The sequence below is a fragment of the Hoplias malabaricus genome, chromosome 5 (genome assembly GCF_029633855.1).
Source record: "Hoplias malabaricus isolate fHopMal1 chromosome 5, fHopMal1.hap1, whole genome shotgun sequence".
Lineage (NCBI taxonomy): Eukaryota > Metazoa > Chordata > Actinopteri > Characiformes > Erythrinidae > Hoplias > Hoplias malabaricus.
In genome coordinates this window covers 1,834,640-1,854,621 of record NC_089804.1, presented here as the reverse complement: position 1 = coordinate 1,854,621, position 19,982 = coordinate 1,834,640, and the positions used below count along the sequence as shown (strand labels likewise).

General features: G+C 44.4%; 2 protein-coding genes across 2 annotated transcripts in view; both read right to left on the bottom strand.

Moving 5' to 3' along the window:
* Nucleotides 1-200: 200 nt before the first annotated feature.
* cfi (complement factor I) lies at nucleotides 201-14,865 on the bottom strand. Its single transcript, XM_066671497.1, has 20 exons — nucleotides 14,747-14,865; nucleotides 12,580-12,937; nucleotides 12,319-12,469; nucleotides 10,679-10,860; nucleotides 9,709-9,822; nucleotides 9,390-9,509; nucleotides 8,552-8,581; nucleotides 8,405-8,443; nucleotides 5,713-5,742; nucleotides 5,553-5,591; nucleotides 5,247-5,276; nucleotides 4,961-4,999; nucleotides 4,350-4,388; nucleotides 4,218-4,256; nucleotides 4,102-4,125; nucleotides 3,834-3,967; nucleotides 3,011-3,114; nucleotides 2,191-2,471; nucleotides 920-1,021; nucleotides 201-555 (listed from the first exon to the last, which is right to left on the bottom strand). The coding sequence occupies exons 1-20, from the start codon at nucleotides 14,801-14,803 to the stop codon at nucleotides 338-340; spliced, it is 2,130 nt and encodes a 709-aa protein (XP_066527594.1). The 5' UTR covers nucleotides 14,804-14,865; the 3' UTR covers nucleotides 201-337.
* Nucleotides 14,866-16,458: 1,593 nt separating this feature from the next.
* The window catches only part of LOC136696814 (tetratricopeptide repeat protein 39B), a 19,237-nt gene continuing 15,713 nt past the window's right edge, over nucleotides 16,459-19,982 (bottom strand). Inside the window, exon 19 of the mRNA XM_066671510.1 lies at nucleotides 16,459-19,982. This exon is cut by the window's right edge and continues 174 nt beyond it. The gene's annotated coding sequence lies outside the window, so the exon portion shown is untranslated.

Below are 19,982 nucleotides of genomic sequence, written 5' to 3'. Positions count from 1 at the left end.
TTTAAAAACTCCAGCAGCACTGCTGTGTCTGATCCACTCTACACCAGCACAACAATCTTGAATTGCGGAGAGGAAAAAAATGTGCTTTTAATGTTTTGGCTTACTCTACAGTGTGTGGCCACCAGAGGTCACCACAGAGCCACACTCTGGAGCCCCTGGGGCAGACAGAGACAGACGGGTCAGTTGTTTGTCAGAGAATATTTTAATGGATGTTTTAATGAAAATACACAGGACTGCAGTCTTAAACATAACGAGGTGACGGAGTGAAACCCATCCTCCGAGTGTACTGCCCTGGTCTGTGAGGACAGAGGGGTGCTCGGTGTGGTCCTGCTCCTCCTCAGTGGTTGAACTTGGTGACCGCCTGCCAGCCGGTGTGGAAGCGGATCCATTCGAAGTAGTGGGCAACTTGAGTGTAAACGCCAGGGTAACCCACCTCCCCGCACTTCTCCCCCCAGCTCACGATCCCCCACACGTACGACAGGCCACTGGCGTCCTTGCACACCAGCGGACCCCCGGAGTCGCCCTGGCACGAGTCCACCTTTCCTTGCAGGTCACCTGAGGGCGGAGGGGGGCAGGGCACAGTCTTTCATATTTATCACACACACAAAATCATGTTTCTGTGTATTGTGGGGACGTTCCATAGTAGATGGAGGTCCCCGCAAGGACGACAAGTCCTCACAATGTGTGTAAACAGGTATAAACACAATGATATAGACCCCTGGCATACATACACATTAACACACACACACACACACACACACACACACACACTCATACACTCATTAAACCCTTTGTACATCCGGTCCCAAAACACATCTGTGCCCCAGTGACGCAACAGCCATTTGTAAGTGGGAGCGCAAGAGGTCACTTTCATATTTAATACACACACACACACACACACACACACACACACACGTACCTGCACACTCCATTCCCTCAAAGATTTTGTCCTTGTGGTACTCCTTGCAGTTTCTGATAATCGTGACGTTGGCCCATTTCAGAGTGTTGATAGCACCTCCCTCTACACACACACACACACACACACACCACGGGGTTGTAATCAGTTGCATGAAACAGTAAAGACACGGTAAAATCGAGCCTGTCTGAGGAGAGCCGTACTCACAGTGATGAGAGACCCCTCTGGAATCAAAGACGTAAAAGACACTTGTTTATAACAGAACTGTTCTGCACTTTAACTGTTGCATCTATTTTTTGTGAAAAACACATTGTCTCTGTTAAATACATTAACCCTTTAGAGGCGTTATGGCACTGTGAGCGTATACTCTCCAGCGCTGGGGTCTGTGTCGCTCTGCAATTACACTGCCACACCACTAGGGGCTGAACCTCAAACACCTTTCTCTACACTCTGTAGCACACAATGTAGTAGAGTTACTTTTATAAACTTTTAAAGTGCACTATGTAGGGTGTAGGGAGTTGTTTGGGACACAGCAGACTTCACATGAGGCGCCAGGAAAGAAACTAACGCAAAGCAGCATGGTTTTGCTTCTCGTCTATTTTTTTTCCCTTTGTTCGAGGTTTTTATTAACGTCTGAAGCCCACCCCGTGTCTGAGGAGGTCTCTGTGAAAGTGCTGCTCTGTCTGTGTCTCTGTGTGTGGAGGAGAGGAGCTCATAGTTCTGTACTACTTTGGTTCAACATAAACAATGTCCGTCTGATTTCTGACCAATCACAGAAATGTAGTTACGTTTCTGGAGAGGTGCACGTCAGCCCGCGGCGTAGGGTCGACTCAGAAGTTTAAATTGGGTTTTAGACGTGGCCCAGGTGTGGGAGGAGTGCATGTTTGGGGCTGTACACAGCTTGTTTATTCGCAGTGTGGCTTTGTACCTATCTCCTTGTTTTATTACCTGTCAAATTTACAGTTTACAAACAAAGCAGACTGTAATTTTCTATACTGTGATTCCTATATTTTACCATAGTTTTTTCTGACGTATTTTCCACAGCGTGGTTACAGTGCCCCCTGTTGGTGGACCTTCCTTCGCTCACTGTTGGTCGTTACTGACCACTGCACACCTGTAACACCCCACAAGACCTGAGTATTGGACAGTGACCAAAACATGATGACCATCACAGTGTGGCCCCTGAGACGCCTCGACTGACCGCTCACACCCTGCCTGAGTTCATCGGTGAGAGCCCCGTCACAGGGCAGTGGCTTATGTGGGGATGGTGCTACCTTTGTTCCGCCCCCAGCCGGAGATGGTGCAGGTGTCCCCGTGCTGGAACTGCTGCGTGGACCAGGGCACGCACACGGAGCGGACGGCGGGGTTGGGCTTCAGACACACCTTCTCGATTGGCATCTCCTCCAGCTGAATCAGGGCGATGTCGTTCTTGTACGTGCGGGGGTCGTAGTCCTCGTGGATGATGATTCTCTTCACGGGGGCGATGTCCGTGGTGTTCTGGCGGGAGAGCTTCTTCCACAGAGAGAACTTGATGTGGAACGCCTGCGGTTTCTGCCTGCGCGTGCATACATACACACACACACACACACACACACACACACACACCATCACAACATTAAAACCACCTTCTCAGTGTCCACTTTCAGCTTCACTTCACGTGCTCTGTGTGCATTATTCACCCCCCTTTCCCCCTGTTCCTCAGCGCTCAGGACCCCCACAGAGCAGGTGTGATGTGGTGGTGGATCATTCTCAGCGCTGCAGTGACACTGACGTGGTGGTGGTGTGTTAGTGTGTGTTGTGCTGGTGTAGAGTGGATCAGACACAGCAGTGCTGCTGGAGTTTTTAAACCCCTGAGAATAGTTCACCATCCAAAAACATAGGAGTGTCTCATAGAGTGGACAGTGAGTGGACATAGGGTTTAAAAACTCCAGCAGCACTGCTGTGTCTGATCCACCATATATCCATATAGAACTGGGAGTAAGGGGGGGCTAAAAAAGTATGCAGAGCAACAGATGCAGGACTACTGCCTCGTGCTCAGTGGAGCCGAATAAACCATGGCTGCGTGTTTCAGCCTGGACTCCTGTGACCGCTTACCTGACGCAGTGGGCGGCGGTGAGGACCCAGCAGCCCCCCAGGTACGCCCCCCCGCAGTGGACACTACCATCCTCCTGCACCGCCACCTGCCACTGAATCTGAGTCTGCAACAAGAAAAAGGTCACCAACAGGTGAAGATGCAACTCACATGGAGATCAACATCCAGTTCAAACAGACCTTATTTCCACTGCATGGTCCCGACTCGACTCGCCTTGTCCCTGGTCCCTTTCCACTCCCACAACTCCCCCCTGAAATGTATCGTCTCTAAGGGGAACAGTGGTCTTTGGAAACCACAACAACGGCGGTGGTAACGTTAAGCGGTGTTTACTCATGGTGTATCGGCGTGTTGTTGTTGTTTGGGACTGAACACAGCTCCGTCATCAGTTCAGACAGATCAGTAGAGTGTGTTCCTTCCTTGTTGCAGCGTCCAGCTCTCGCTGGATTCTTTCGTCGGCCACCGATCCAAGGAGCGTTTGAACCTCTTCAAAAGACCACGGCGTCATTTTACGAGCTGCCGTCGTGAGTCGGATAAAAACAAACGTGATCTCTGCTGCAGCTGGAGATTTTACAGATGGAGAGTTGGTGCTGGTCGTCTGCGTTGCGTGGCGTAGAGTGACGACTCTCTCTGGACGATCAGCGCTCTGCAAGGTTTACACGCCACGGTTTAGTCCCTACTCGACTCGCTCTGAACCACGAGAGAACAGCCACTAAACAAGAACCCGCTTCCAGAACCAGGACCTGATTCACCTGCTGGAGGAGCAGATTAGTCGAGGCGAGTCGAGTGAGGACCCTGCGGTGGAAAAGCACAGTGCAGTAAACTGACCGGTAACGCCTCCTCTCCTCCCACCACTCGCTTCCTACGGACTCTCCGGGTCTCCTCCGCCTTGTAAACGTAGTCCAGGTTGGGAATCCCACACTCCAGCTGACTCTCAATGTGTTTACGGTCTTTCAGAGTGTCTGATGCACACACACACACACACACACACACACACACACACACACACACACACACACAGGACAGCCGTGTGTGTTAGTGCTGATCTACAGAGTTTGTGCTGGAAAAGTTGGACTGAAGATAATGAGCTCTTTACCATTCTTCACACTCGACCAAATCTCTGGAAAACAAAGACATAACATATCAGTGTGTGTGTGTGTGTGTGTGTGTGTGTGTGTGTGTGTGTGTGTGGCTGTGTGTGTGCCTTCTTACCTTCTTTTATAGGGCTGGTGTGTGATGGTGAGCTAGAACCTGAAACAGTGAGAAAATATTTGGCTGTTTAAATGAGCCGACAACAAATTAGTGTGTGTGTGTGTGTGTGTGTGTGTGTGTGTGTGTGTGTACCTTCTTTTTCAGGGCTGGTGTGTGACGATGAGCTTGAATCTGAAGAATTAAGACACAGAGAAAACTGTCAGCTGTCTAAATAAACACAACACAAATTAGGGAGTGTGTGTGTGTGTGTGTGTGTGTGTGAGGTTGGGGGGGTCAGGGTCAGATATGAATCCCCCACATGGCCCTGAACATCTTGGCGATCTCAGAGAGACGTGGAGGTTTGAGCTACAAAATAAAAACCATGAGCCTCACTGCCCACTACAGGTGGAGATATGAACTGCAGGATAATTTAAAATCCTTTAATTAAGAGATCATTAAAGGCACAGGGTGGGACCAAGTATTATTATTATTTGTTGTTGTTGTTATTTGTTGTTGTTTGTTTGTTTGTTTAGTTTAGTTTTGGCCAGTGACGGCGCAGTCTGAGAAAGGCCTAGAGGCCGATGTCCTGATGTTGAAACAGATTCTGAACGTGGAACCGTTTTAATGATCAGGGTCTTAGTGAAGGTCGGGGTCAGGTTTGGGGTGAGATTTCTATAAAAATGAACGCCCACACTATTTATAGATACAAACTCTGTGTGTGTGTGTGTGTGTGTGTGTGTGTGTGTGTGTGTGTGTGTGTGTACCTTCTTTTTCAGGGCCGGTGTGTGACTGTGAACTAGAACCTGAAATATGAAGACAGGAAAAAAAAAGAAAAAACAGTCAGCTATTTAAATGCAATGGAAAGAAACGGAAGTGTGTGTGTGTGTGTGTGTGTGTGTGTGTGTGTGTGTGTGTGTGTGTGTGTGTACTAACGTATTTCCTCAGGCTCTTGCTGTAAATCTGAGCCAGAAGCTAAGGTGTGAGTGACACAAAGAGCAGGGAGTGAGCCTCATTGGGTAAGAGCAGTGAATTTAACTCATGAACGTTTACCTTCATCCGGCTGCGCTTCTTCAGGAACGACTGCGCAGATGCGAGAGAGAGAGAGGGAGAGAGAGAGAGAGAGAGAGAGAGAGAGAGAGAGAGAGAGAGGGTTGTTTACAATGGGACCTGACAAGCTCCTTACAAACATGATCTGCTATAAAAACCTAACAGCCACATCCTGCCTACCGCGGTTTAGCCCCGCCCACTGGGGCTGAGGTTATAAGGGGTGATGCCGCAACCTAGTTTTTCGCAGATTACCCAGTCCCAGTCGTAAGCCGCTAATGTGTGTGTCTGTGTGTGATGGCAGACGCTAACCTCTTTCCTCAGGCTTGGTGGGTGACTGTGAGCCAGCGTCTGGTAGCAGAACACACACACACACACACACACACACACACACACACAGAAATGAGTGAGCTACCTGAACAGAACACACACAGAGGAGATGCAGCTCAGAAACAGACAAAGCAGCTTTTACCTTCATCTGGCTTCGGCTTGGCTGGGGCTCCTGGTATTAACACAGAGATCATTACAGCGTTATATACTCACACATTCATCTTTATATATTCACACATTCATCTTTATATATTCACACATTCATCTTTAAATACTCACACATTCATCTTTATATACTCACACATTCATCTTTATATATTCACACATTCATCTTAATATATTTACACATTCATCTTTATATATTCACACATTCATCTTTAAATACTCACACATTCATCTTTATATACTCACACATTCATCTTTATATATTCACACATTCATCTTTATATATTCACACATTCATCTTTAAATACTCACACATTCATCTTTATATACTCACACATTCATCTTTATATATTCACACATTCATCTTAATATATTTACAGATTCATCTTTATATATTCACACATTCATCTTTATATATTCACACATTCATCTTTATATACTCACACATTCATCTTTAAATACTCACACATTCATCTTTATATACTCACACATTCATCTTTATATATTCACACATTCATCTTTATATATTCACACATTCATCTTTAAATACTCACACATTCATCTTTATATACTCACACATTCATCTTTATATATTCACACATTCATCTTAATATATTTACAGATTCATCTTTATATATTCACACATTCATCTTTATATATTCACACATTCATCTTTATATACTCACACATTAGACTTTATATGTTCACACATTCATATTTATATATTCACACATTCATCTTTATATCTTCACACATTCATCTTTATATATTCACACATTCATCTTTATATATTCACACATTCATCTTTATATACTCACACATTAGACTTTATATGTTCACACATTCATCTTTATATATTCACACATTCATCTTTAAATACTCACACATTCATCTTTATATACTCACACATTCATCTTTATATATTCACACATTCATCTTTATATATTCACACGTTCATCTTTAAATACTCACACATTCATCTATATGTTCACACATTCATCTTTATATATTCACACATTCATCTTTAAATACTCACACATTCCTCTTTATATACTCACACATTCATCTTTATATATTCACACATTCATCTTTATATATTCACACATTCATCGTTAAATACTCACAAATTCATCTTTATATGTTCACACATTCATCTTTATATATTCACACATTCATCTTTATATATTCACACAATCATCTTTATATACTCACACATTCATCTTTAAATACTCACACATGCATCTTTAAATACTCACACATTCCTCTTTATATACTCACACATTCATCTTTATATATTCACACGTTCATCTTTAAATACTCACACATTCATCTTTATATATTCACACATTCATCTTTATATATTCACACATTCATCTTTAAATACTCACACATTCATCTTTATAAAATCACTCAATCTTCTTTATATACTCACACATTCATCTTTATATATTCACACATTCATCTTTATATATTAACACGTTCATCTGTATTCACACATTCATTTTTATATATTCACACATTCATTTTTATATATGGGCGGCATGGTGGAGCAGCAGGTAGGGGTCGCAGTCACACAGCTCCAGGGGCCTGGAGGTTGTGGGTTCGATTCCTGCTCCGGGTGACTGTCTGTGAGGAGTGTGGTGTGTTCTCTCTGTGTCTGCGTAGGTTTCATCCGGGTGACTGTCTGTGAGGAGTGTGGTGTGTTCTCTCTGTGTCTGCGTGGGTTTCCTCCGGGTGCTCCCGTTTCCTCCCACAGTCCAAAAACACATGTTGGTAGGTGGATTGGCGACTCAAAAGTGTCCGTAGGTGTGAGTGTGTGAGTGAATGTGAGTGTGTGTCTGTGTTGCCCTGTGAAGGACTGGCGCCCCCTCCAGGTTGTATTCCCGCCTTGCGCCAAATGATTCCTGGAAGGCCCTGGACTTACTGCAACCCTGAACTGGATAAGGGTTACAGATAATGAATGAATGAATGAATCTTTATATATTCACACATTCATCTTTATATACTCACACAATCATCTTTATATATTAACACATTCATCTTTATATTCACACATTCATCTGTATATATTCACTCATTCTTCTTTATATACTCACACAATCTTCTTTATATACTCAAACATTCATCTTTATATATTCACACATTCATCTTTAATTACTTACACATTCATATTTATATATTCACACATTCATCTTTATATACTCACACATTCATCTTTATATACTCACACAATCTTTTTTATATATTCACACATTCATCTTTATACTCACACATTCATCATTATATATTCACTCATTCTTCTTTATATATTCACATATTCATCTTTAATTACTCACACATTCATCTTTATATACTCACATATTCATCTTTAATTACTTACACATTCATATTTATATATTCACACATTCATCTTTATATACTCACACAATCTTTTTTATATATTCACACATTCATCTTTATACTCACACATTCATCATTATATATTCACTCATTCTTCTTTATATATTCACATATTCATCTTTAATTACTCACACATTCATCTTTATATACTCACACATTCATCTTTAATTACTTACACATTCATCTTTAAATACTCACACATTCATCTTTATATATTCCCAGTCGTAAGCCGCTAATGTGTGTGTCTGTGTGTGATGGCAGACGCTAACCTCTTTCCTCAGGCTTGGTGGGTGACTGTGAGCCGGCGTCTGGTAGCAGAACACACACACACACACACACACACACAGAAATGAGTGAGCTACCTGAACAGAACACACACAGAGGAGATGCAGCTCAGAAACAGACAAAGCTTTTACCTTCATCTGGCTTCGGCTTGGCTGGGGCTCCTGGTATTAACACAGAGATCATTACAGCGTTATATACTCACACATTCATCTTTATATACTCACACATTCATCTTTATATATTCACACATTCATCTTTAAATACTCACACATTCATCTTTATATACTCACACATTCATCTTTATATATTCACACATTCATCTTTATATATTCACACATTCAGCAACTATATATTCACACATTCATCTTTATAATAAAATGTATTATAGCATTTTTCTACATGTAAAATTACCGGAGAATGTCAACTTCACCATTAAAAGCTAATGTAATCTAATCTAATCTAACAGATGCTCTTTTCTAATATAATCTCTAATCTAATCTGAAATCTAATATAATGTAATCCAATCTAATTTCTAGTCCAATCTAATCAAAGTCTAATCAAATATAATCTCTAATTTTATATAATCTAATCCTATCTAAACTCTAATCTTATTTTACCTAACCTCTAATCTCTAACGTTATTTAATCTAACACAATTGAATCTCTAATCTAATCAAATATAATGTAATCCAATCTAAACAAAGTGAAGCTCTAATCTAATCTCTAATTTTATCTAATATTATCCAATCTAATTTCTTGTCCAGTCTACTCTAATTGAAGCTCTAATCAAGTTTAATCTCTAGTCAATCTAACTTATGCTTTAAGATCTAATCTAATTTCTATTCTAATCAAGTCCAATCTAATCCAATTTAATCTCAAATTTAATCTAATCTCAAATCTAATCTAATCAAATCTACTGCGTGTGTTGAAAGAGAAACAGAAAGGGAAAACAGAAGTGAATGAATCTCACGGGTTTGAACAGGTATTTCCAGTTCGTCTTCTCCTCCGAGGCAATCTCTAATCCCATCACTAACAGCCTCTAATGGAATACACACTCCAGATTTACAGTGGAACGAATCACCACGGCAACCTGAACATACACACAGACACACACACACACACACACACACACACCAGAGACGTCATTAACACTGAAACACAGGACCACATTTTGGAGTGTCGTATGCTACCTTTTAGCTGACGTCTTTTTCAGAAACAGGTAATTCCTTATAGGACCCGCCAGGCCAGAGCAACCTATATAATGTTCATTATATAAAATACATCAGTACCTTTGCAGCACATCTCATCACTGTTATCTACACAGTCGTTGACTCCATCACAGGTGTGATCCAGAGGAATCCACTTCTCATTCACACAGTGGAACTTTGAACGCACATCTACAACTGAGATTAAAAAAAATAACAAACAAAAACCAGAGAGTGTAACTGATAACACGTTTGAAATTTACCTGCCTTACATTAGACTGAACCTGGAGTTATTTTTTATAATGTAGCCACATGCAGGTGTAACAAGCTGTGACAGAGACACTACCTGCTGCTCCACTGTTATATTTATATTTATATTAGTTTTTTAAAAATGCATTTTGTCTCAAAAAATCCCTGGCATATCATCGCTGACCAGTTAAAAATGTGTATCTTCCAAAAATAGTCATTTTACGGGAGAAGGAAAAAACCTTCTTCAGCGAAGTTCAGTAGAAAAAGATTTAATTCAGAGTAATTTTGGAACATTTCTATTGGTCCATTCCTCATGAAAGTTTCACACAGTGTGAAGATGGCGTGTTCAAATGATGCTGTAAGTTAAAAATTAACAAAATGGCAATACATGTTTTTAATTGGACAGTGGACTTTGGGAAGCTTCATTAATCCGTTTTCTTCCCTAAAGCCAGGAGCAGCACAACATTTGTACATTATCTCAGGTGTAACACTTTTATTACTGCACTACAGACTTCCTGCGCTCAGGAGCGACACTCCACATGACTTCAGCATATGGATCTGGAGCTAAACTGCTGTTGGAGGAGGGGACAGTTGCATCACAACCATGTATGAAATATGTTGTTGCTGAATTAAAACCACATGCTACTTACATGGTGTGAATGGTCCAATAGAAAGAGTAAAATTTGCATGGAATAAAAGCCAGTTTTACAGGTTTGTTTACATTCCACTTATTGGAGACTGGGTTTCTGAGTGTGTGGTTGGGGAAGTTGTAGGCAGTGTTCACAGAGTGACTGAGGAGGGCTACCTCTAGGCTCCTTGTAGCACTTTACATGAGCAATGTCATCGTCCGCCCCCACCGCCTTGGGTTTGTAGATGGTGCACTCGGCCAGAGAGAACTCGGACCCGGTGCAGCTCACACTCATGCACTCACTCCTCCCAAAGTCATCCAGCTCCTTCATCTTGACCGTCTGAGCAGCATCTGCTCCCCTGGTTCCCAGAGAAAAGCAGAGACAGGCTTGAATTCCACACTTATAGAGATCACTGTAAAAGTGGATCTCTTTGTTATAACAGGGGGGATTACCTTACCTTGAAGGTGTGAAACTGATAGGTGAAGGTGAAACTATCTGATGGCCAAGGTACTATTAGCTTTGTGTAGAGTTGAAATTACCTGGTGGGGGTATCTGGGTGTAAATATGGAATGACCTTACAGTGAATGTGGCTGAAATTAGCAGGATTATCTGGCTGTACAGGTGTTTTTAACTGATAGTAAAGGTTATATTACCTACCTGTAAAATTGTTAGTACCTGACTGTAAAGGTACGATTACCTGTATTATTACCTTTTTGTGCAGTTGGGATTGTCTGACTGTAAAGCTGTTATTACCTGACTATAAGGGTGGGATTACCTGGCTGTACAGGTGTTATTATCTGACTATAAGGGTGGGAATACCTGGTTGTACAGGTGTTATTACCTGACTATAAGGGTGGGATTACATAGTTGTACAGGTGTTATTACCTGACTATAAGGGTGGGATTACATAGTTGTACAGGTGTTATTACCTGACTATAAGAGTGGGATTACATAGTTGTACAGGTGTTATTACCTGACTATAAGGGTGGGGTTACCTGGCTGTACAGGTGTTATTACCTGACTATAAGGGTGGGATTACATAGTTGTACAGGTGTTATTACCTGACTATAAGAGTGGGATTACATAGTTGTACATGTGTTATTACCTGACTATAAGGGTGGGATTACATAGTTGTACAGGTGTTATTACCTGACTATAAGGGTGGGATTACATAGTTGTACAGGTGTTATTACCTGACTATAAGAGTGGGATTACATAGTTGTACATGTGTTATTACCTGACTATAAGGGTGGGGTTACCTGGCTGTACAGGTGTTATTACCTGACTATAAGGGTGGGATTACCTGACTATAAGGGTGGGATTACCTGGTTGTACAGGTGTAAGTACCTGACTATAAGGGTGGGATTACCTGGTTGTACAGGTGTAATTACCTGACTATAAGGGTGGGATTACCTGGTTGTACAGGTGTAATTACCTGACTATAAGGGAGGGATAACCTGACTATTAGGGTGGGATTACCTGGTTGTACAGGTGTAATTACCTGACTATAAGGGTGGGATTACCTGGTTGTACAGGTGTTAATACCTGACTATAAGGGTGGGGTTACCTGGTTGTACAGGTGTTATTACCTGACTATAAGGGTGGGATTACCTGGTTGTACAGGTGTAATTACCTGACTATAAGGGTGGGATTACCTGGTTGTACAGGTGTAATTACCTGACTATAAGGGTGGGATAACCTGACTATAAGGGTGGGATTATCTGGCACAGGTGTTATTATTTGAGTGTATATTACTATGAAAGTGGGAGTAGCTGATTGTAAGTTTGTTAGTACCTGGCTGCAGAGGTGGGCTTACCTGGCTTCTTTTCCTTGATCTCGACAGATGACATTAGCTGCAGCCATATTCCAGGTTTTGCCTCCACAAATCAGTGCGCTTCCCTCTAATGTTTTCACCTGAACCAGTTGATATTTTTTGTGCTCCTTGAGACTCACCTGGAAAGGATTCTCTGAAACACATACACATGCTCAGGTATACATAGGTCTCTCTCTCTCTCTCTCTCTCTCTCTCTCTCTCTCTCTCTCTCTCTCTCTCTCTCTCTCTCGCTCTCACTCTCACCTTCACAGTTTTGTCCAATGTGGGAGAACGTGGCTTTTCCGCTCCTGCAGGCAGAGGCCTGTGCCTGGCAAAAGGAAATGTATGACACGTCGTTCCGTCCACACACAGGCCTCCCAATGCGTGGACACTGATAGGGCAGTTTACACGAGCACTTCCCTGAAATGCAGCGCTCCCACGGTCGACACAGCACTTTACTGCAAGACAGATGAGTGTATTTCTCCTTTAAACACTCCTGCACCAGCAGCGCTGAGGGGTCAGTGAGGGGCTTCGAGCGAGGGCCTGATCTGTGGACACTTGGGCTTCCTCCAGTAGCACTGCGTTTGTCACTAAGTTCAGCAGGAACAGGATCTGAGTCGTCCTGAATCAACAGAACAATCAGCATTTAGAATATAACATTACACTGCCCCCTGGGCTAGGTCTCTGAGACATGTCAAACCAGGTGGTGCTCACACTCAAGCTTAACACACTCAAAGAAGAACACCGCTGATCCTCTTCCACTGCCTAAAAATACACCCACGTTGATTATCATCATTGTGATTATACCACAGTTAGTTCCAACCCCACACTCTGACTGAGCTCTTCGGGTATTACTCCACCACATGCACGGGTAACCTAGCAACCATACCAGCTCTTACAGGACAGCAGGGGGTGCCTGACAGCCCTTTTCTGCCAGTGTGGAACTGGTTCAGGTTCTGTGCACACACTTTAATTTAAACGGTTCTGTGCATTTCCACACAAATGGGTTCTGGACCCGGAATGGTTAGTTCCCAGCTGGAACTCAGGAATAGCAGGTTCTTCAGCACAAACCACGACAATATCTGAGGGAGTGTCGAGATAAAGAATCTCCAGAAAGAGTTCAGAGACTAACGCGTTAAGGCTCAGCGAATCCATTCTCCATTTTCTGAGGTGAAAACACAAGTAACGTTCAAGGAATGTTTTTGGGTCTGTGACAAATCTTGGTTTTCCACAAGTATCACTTTGAACACACTGTAAACAGTGGATTAACTATGACTCTGTCCTGCTCCGAATGACAATATTCAGCTCTGAATAACGCAGCCTTGGTTCCCATTTAAACTGGGGCAAAGAGAACAAGGGAACAATTGAACACCCACACACACACATACCCACACCCACACACCCACACACAAACACCCACACACACACACAAACACATACCCACACCCACACATACCCACCCCCACACACACCCACACACACACACCCACACCCACACACAAACACCCACACACACAACACACACACACACACATACCCACACATACCCACCCCCACACACACCCACACACACACACCCACACCCACACACACACACACACATACCCACACCCACACACACACATACCCACACACACACATACCCACACCCACACACACACACCCACACACACACACACATACCCACACCCACACACACACACACACACACATACCCACCCCCACACACACCCACATACCCACACCCACACATACCCCCACCCGCACACCCACACACCCACACACACACATACCCACACCCACACACACACATACCCACACACACACATACCCACACCCACACCCACACACAAACACCCACACACACATACCCACCCCCACACCCACACACACACACACACACACACACATACCCACACACACACATACCCACACCCACACACACACACCCACACACACACACACACATACCCACACCCACACACACACACACACACACATACCCACCCCCACACACACCCACATACCCACACCCACACCCACACATACCCACCCGCACACCCACACACCCACACACACCCACAAACACTAATCTCACTGTAAAGCCAGCTGAGACAGAGGAGATGAATGGAACCGAATTTTTGACTCTAAAAGCATCTCCTCACAGAAAGTGACCACGGTCAGTGGCTCTGAACACACTGCTGATGTCCTAGACCTGTCTTCACCAGGGGCTGAAGGAGACAGAAACACCTGCTTCCATTGACCACCACTGGAATGTCCTCTGACTCCCTACAGTCCACAGCGTCACCAACATCAAAACACTCTCCTCCCTTGGTTTATATCTAAAACACTGTATTATTGTGCCCCCCCCCACACACACACACGCACCGGTTGAAATGACCCAGGGGTCAACACCAGAAACAGAACTCACGGCGTGTCCACTCTCCTGCAGCAGCAGCGCGAGGACCAAGCTCAGGATGATCCTCATTTTGTGTCCGTTCTTTCTTGCCTTCTTTCTCTCTGTCCCTCTGTCCTCTGTCCCCTGGACTCTCTCTGTCTCTGTGTTACTTAACTGGCTCCATAGATCATTAACTCTGATCAATACTGACCAAATATCACCCCCTGAGGGTGACTGAGATTTTCCAGTAAAGCAGCGGAGGTCACATGGTCAACCGGTCACTCAGGAACCATGCACTCATCGCCCAAAGCCTTAAAGGCACCTCACTGTCAACGCGTACCTTTGTTAGCCCCTTTCCTCCCTGTCCATGTATGCTCCAGTCCCCCGCAGAGGAGACAATGTGTGTGTGGTGCTGCTGTAGAGTGGATCAGACACAGCAGTCGCTGCTGGAGTTTGCGAACCCTGGGTCCGTTCTGTTAGACACCCCTCCCTCATCAATCCACCTTGTAGATGTAAAGTCAGAGACAGTAGCTCTATTCTCAGTCCAAACACTGAGGGGTTAAAAACTCCAGCAGCACTGCTGTGTCTGATCCACTCTACACCAGCACAACACACACTAACACACCACCACCACGTCAGTGTCACTGCAGCGCTGAGAATGATCCACCACCACATCACACCTGCTCTGTGGGGGTCCTGAGCGCTGAGGAACAGGGGGGAAGTGGAGGTATTAAAGTATGCAGAACAACAGATACAGGACTACAGTCTGTAATTGTAGACCTAGAAGCTGGCCTCAATCTTTTGGCTGTTCAGTGAATAAACCTTTGTGTTAGTGGTGAATGCACGGTCAGCACGGTTTTTCTGGCACAGCCCTGATCAAACTGAGCAGCTTGCTAAACACAAACACACAAACAAGATAAGGTCCTGCGCTGTGATTGGTCAGTTGTTGCTGTGGGCAGAAACCCCCCCAAAACCCCGCCCACTCCCGCAGTCTTTGGTCCTGAAAGGGCAAAGGTCAGAGGACCACCAGATAAAAAATAACACACAAATCAGTGGGGGGGGGGGTAATGCCGTGGTTGCCAGGTGCAGCAAAAGTCTCCAGATGCAAAAATCACATACAACTTTGTGTGAGTCAGTTTAACCATTTCCTGTCCTCTCCCTTGTTTAAAGTGACAGTCCACTCCCTCGTTCAGTGGTCCTCACCTGGTCATTGGGTCGTGTCTCACTCTGGGGCATCTGTGGACCCAAGGTTAGCGAAGTCGGTTTGGACCAGCAGGGAAAATAACTGTGGGGCTGTGCAGGATGAGCACTGTCTCCTCCCTCAACATCCACAGCTGAATTGCCCTTGAGCAAGGTACCTAAGCCCCACCTCCTCCCCTTTAGCTGGGGATAGACCGCCCCTAATGCACTACTGTGGGTGCCTGTGCTCTTACCATCAAACGGTGGCATTACCATGGCAACAGATAACCTGCTGCACATCTGTCAAAATAAAAGTTCCATATCAGCTTCTTAAGCATTTAAACGGCAACCAAACCCCGTGACCCTTTCAGTACGAGCTCGTTTTATCTGACCGATGCCACATTAAATGAGATTCAGCTGAGGGAATGAAACACCACCTGAAACATCTGGAGCACAGCAGCACTGGGCAGAGCTGAGGATAGCAGTGTGGGGAGTGGACAGAGAGTGGACACTGATGATGCAGGTGTTTCTTCAAAAATAAACCGGACAAAGGTCAAAGTCGCTCGCCCATCGTTCGTTTTATTGATGAAGATCAATAATATACAGAATTTAAACAGTAAACAAAACACAAAGTTAAACAGGCACTAAGAACAGAGAGAGAACCATATACACTTCCTCTATTTACTGCCACCTGGTGGTGAAGGGAACTACAGCAGTGGCTTCTTCATTAAACTCCCACCTCGAACCGTTAAAGCTGCACCCATTACTGAGAGATCAATACCTGGACCCCTGAAAAAAAGACCCTCTGCTTCTTTATAAACCTTCGGAATCAAAACAGAATCATAAACACACTCCGGATTCTGGAGGACCAACGATACTTGGACCCTCCTCCTTTCAGAACCGGAGAGAACATCTGTAAATAACAACAATAATAAACAAATAAACAGACAGAGAAACTGAATACAAACTAAACACCTTCCTCCGGTCGGGACCTGGTTACTGTTGCTATGCACTGAATGGTATTTTCACCCACGTCCTGTGAAGCTTGTCCAACCACAGCCTCCGTTGCTATGACAACCGTTTCCAGGTTGCTCCGCCCACAAAAGAACAAGCGATGATGGAAAAACGGCCTGATTTGAATTAAAGAGGTTTGAACAGATGGGACTACTTCCTGCTGGAGGTCGGAGCGTGTTGCCGTTCCACTTCGTGGAGGACACTCTACTGCCACCCGTTGGACGCACAGAGCGAGGACAGATCGCTGTCTTCTTTCCCAGGGACAAATCAAATGTCACATATCTATCGCTGTGTCCCAATCGGCTCCCTGTTCACTATTCCCTACATTACTCACTACGTAGTGCACTATTATAGCAACTAAAAGCATCAGGGTTGTGAATGAATTTGGACGCGACCTAATGCGGGTTTTTACTAAACAGCGCAGGGTGTTGAGGGGATCCGCTAGGGAACATGGTTTCCACACAACCTTTTGCAGTGCATAGTGGGATTGTTTGAGTGCAATACGCTGCTGTTTTCAGACACTGCTACAAAATGGCAGAACCCCAAAACAGTGCACCATGTAGTGAATGAGGTACAGTTTGGGACACAGCATTTGGACGCACCCTACAGTAACACACACTGCCCCCAGCTGGCGAGAAGCTAAGTGCTACTAACAAAAGTGGCTCAACACGCTTGGAGGAGAACGCTAAACATACAGATCTACAATGGCAGCTAACAGACACCCCTGAAGACTAGTATTAGGTCTATGATATTAGCAGTTCTCGCCAGTGTGAATGTCATAGTTAGACAGAGACTGAGCTAGTGTTCTCCTGCAAAAGTGTTGAAGCTGTTCAGTGGCGTCATGTTACCAGCAACATACACATGTCATTTAAACAATGGGTGCAGAGATTATTGCACACTTTTGTTTCTCTTCAGTGTCCTTGGAGTGTTAGAAATGCACTTGTGTGATGAAACACACACACACACACACACACACACACACACACACACACACACTACAGTTTGGTCTGAATGAGTTAGAGATGGTTTACAGATTCGTACAGAAGACTTTTACATCGTAATTATTGTGTTGTTATTGACCCTGTGCGCTCCGTCGTCAACAGTGCGTCGGAAACGTGGACTCGACCGACTGCACGTGTTGTTTTCTGTTTGTGTTTACACTACGCTGAGCTACAGTCGTGAGAAATCAAAGGCATAAAGCAGTCTGCAGCTTATGGCTTACAAATATCTACAGTAATGCTAGAATTAAAGAAGGGGTTTGTGCTTAATTTGCAGGCTAGTGGGAGTGTGAACACACAATACACACACACACACACACACACTCACACACTTCACCAACCATCACAACAGCGCCCTGACTCATACGCCACACACCAGATGCCCACTAACCCAAGCCTGTCCACCTACCGCTGACTCTCTGTTTACACTGATCAGCCACAAGATTAAAACCACCCTTCAGTGAAGTGAGGAACACTGGACTGGTTACACTGCCCCCTGCTGAGGGGGAGGGCACCAAATGAATGGTCAGGGCCACACTGCGAGGGTCACCACATGTTTCTTTGCCCCATACCACCTCTCTAAACTTGCTCACTAAGACCGCCCCTCCATGGCATCAGTGTCCTCTAACTGGGCCCTTTAAGGAGGATAACGCTCCTAGCCACACCGCTAACACTGTTCAGGGACAGCACGATGAATATTCCTCAGGCTCGGCTACAGATTTCTCAGCTGCTGAAATCTAGGTGTCAGAGACCAGCTACAGCGCTTCCAGGGGTACACACAGTACAGAGCAGGTGGTATTAATGGTGTGGGTGGTCAGTGTATACGGTTTAATGTCTCAGAGGCATGGATGTCCAACAGCTGATTAAAGCACTTGTACTAATAGGCTAATTTAGGCTAATTATAAATTAGGAAAATAAAAATATATCTGTACACTCTCGTCTTATATTTTATTAATATTATATAATATTCCTTATTGTTTTCTCACCAGTATCAGGGCTGGGGTCGTAATGCTCTCGTGTCTCAGTACCACGCCTGTTACTTCAGTGCTCCACATGGGGACTTTTATCTTAGAAATAACTTCAACATCAAAGGGGTCTTTAGCGTTATTAACAGCTATTTATTACTGAATTTAAAGGAACACTAGGTAACATTTTTTGTGTGTTCCTGTGCCTCCAAATGTAGTCTAGTACATTTTTACTGCACTGTACTGAAATCAATGGGGAGAGGAGGGGTGGTTTCCTACCCTCCTCCAAAAGTTACATAGTACAGTCTCCTCAGTGTTGAGTCCAGAGAAGCAACAGTAGAGGCTCTATTCTCACTGTTACAGCTCAGTGGAGCATCACAATGAATTTGAAGCTGTCATTTTAAGGTAAAAATATTACATAGTGATCCTTTAATGTTGTTAATAGCCATTTATTGACACAGGTGGGAAAATCCCATTCACTTTCCCATAGAGAAGAGCAGATGTCCTTATATGGGCGTGACGGCAGCTACAGGGGGTTAAAGGGCAGGTCCGTCCCTTCATTGCCCAAAGTCAAGGTGTGGGGACTGAAAACACGAGACCCTCCACCACCCTCCAGCCCTGATGCTTATTGCTTGCGGCCCTTGTTTTTGCTTAAAGCTGCGTCACAAAGCTACGGTAGAGACGTTAGCGAGGACACGGAGGGGACACACACACCGTCTCTGGACTTTCAGTGATTGCACTGTCCTCCTGATTAAAAGCGACTGAGGGGGGGGACAATAGCTGTAGAACAATAAACAACAACAACAACAACCAAAATAATAACCATAATAATAATGATAATAATAATCTTTTAAAAGGCATGCAGAGTACGTAAAGACACACGTGGAAACACACACACACACACACACACACACACGTTTGGTCTACAGTACAGAGTAAGACATTCAGCAGCAGCCTGGTTGTTGGAGGGGGCTGTGTGTCCGGCGCCGTCCCCGAGCTGAGGTACGAGTGTGAGGACGAGCGAGCGCCCCCCACCTCTCCCCCTGCGCCCCACAGAGAACCGGCTCTGGACCCTGACGCTGCTGTTAGTGCTGTGACGCCCGCCGCTGGTCT

Excerpts from the sequence above, each read along its gene's own strand:
- cfi (XM_066671497.1), bottom strand. The coding sequence starts at position 14,803 with ATGAGGATCATCCTGAGCTTGGTCCTCGCGCTGCTGCTGCAGGAGAGT. Across the intron at positions 8,444-8,551 it reads CAAGCCGAAGCCAGATGAAG|ACGCCGGCTCACAGTCACCC; the intron begins GTAAAAGCTTTG and ends TTCTGCTACCAG. Across the intron at positions 3,115-3,833 it reads GAGGAGAGGAGGCGTTACCG|ACTCAGATTCAGTGGCAGGT; the intron begins GTCAGTTTACTG and ends TTCTTGTTGCAG.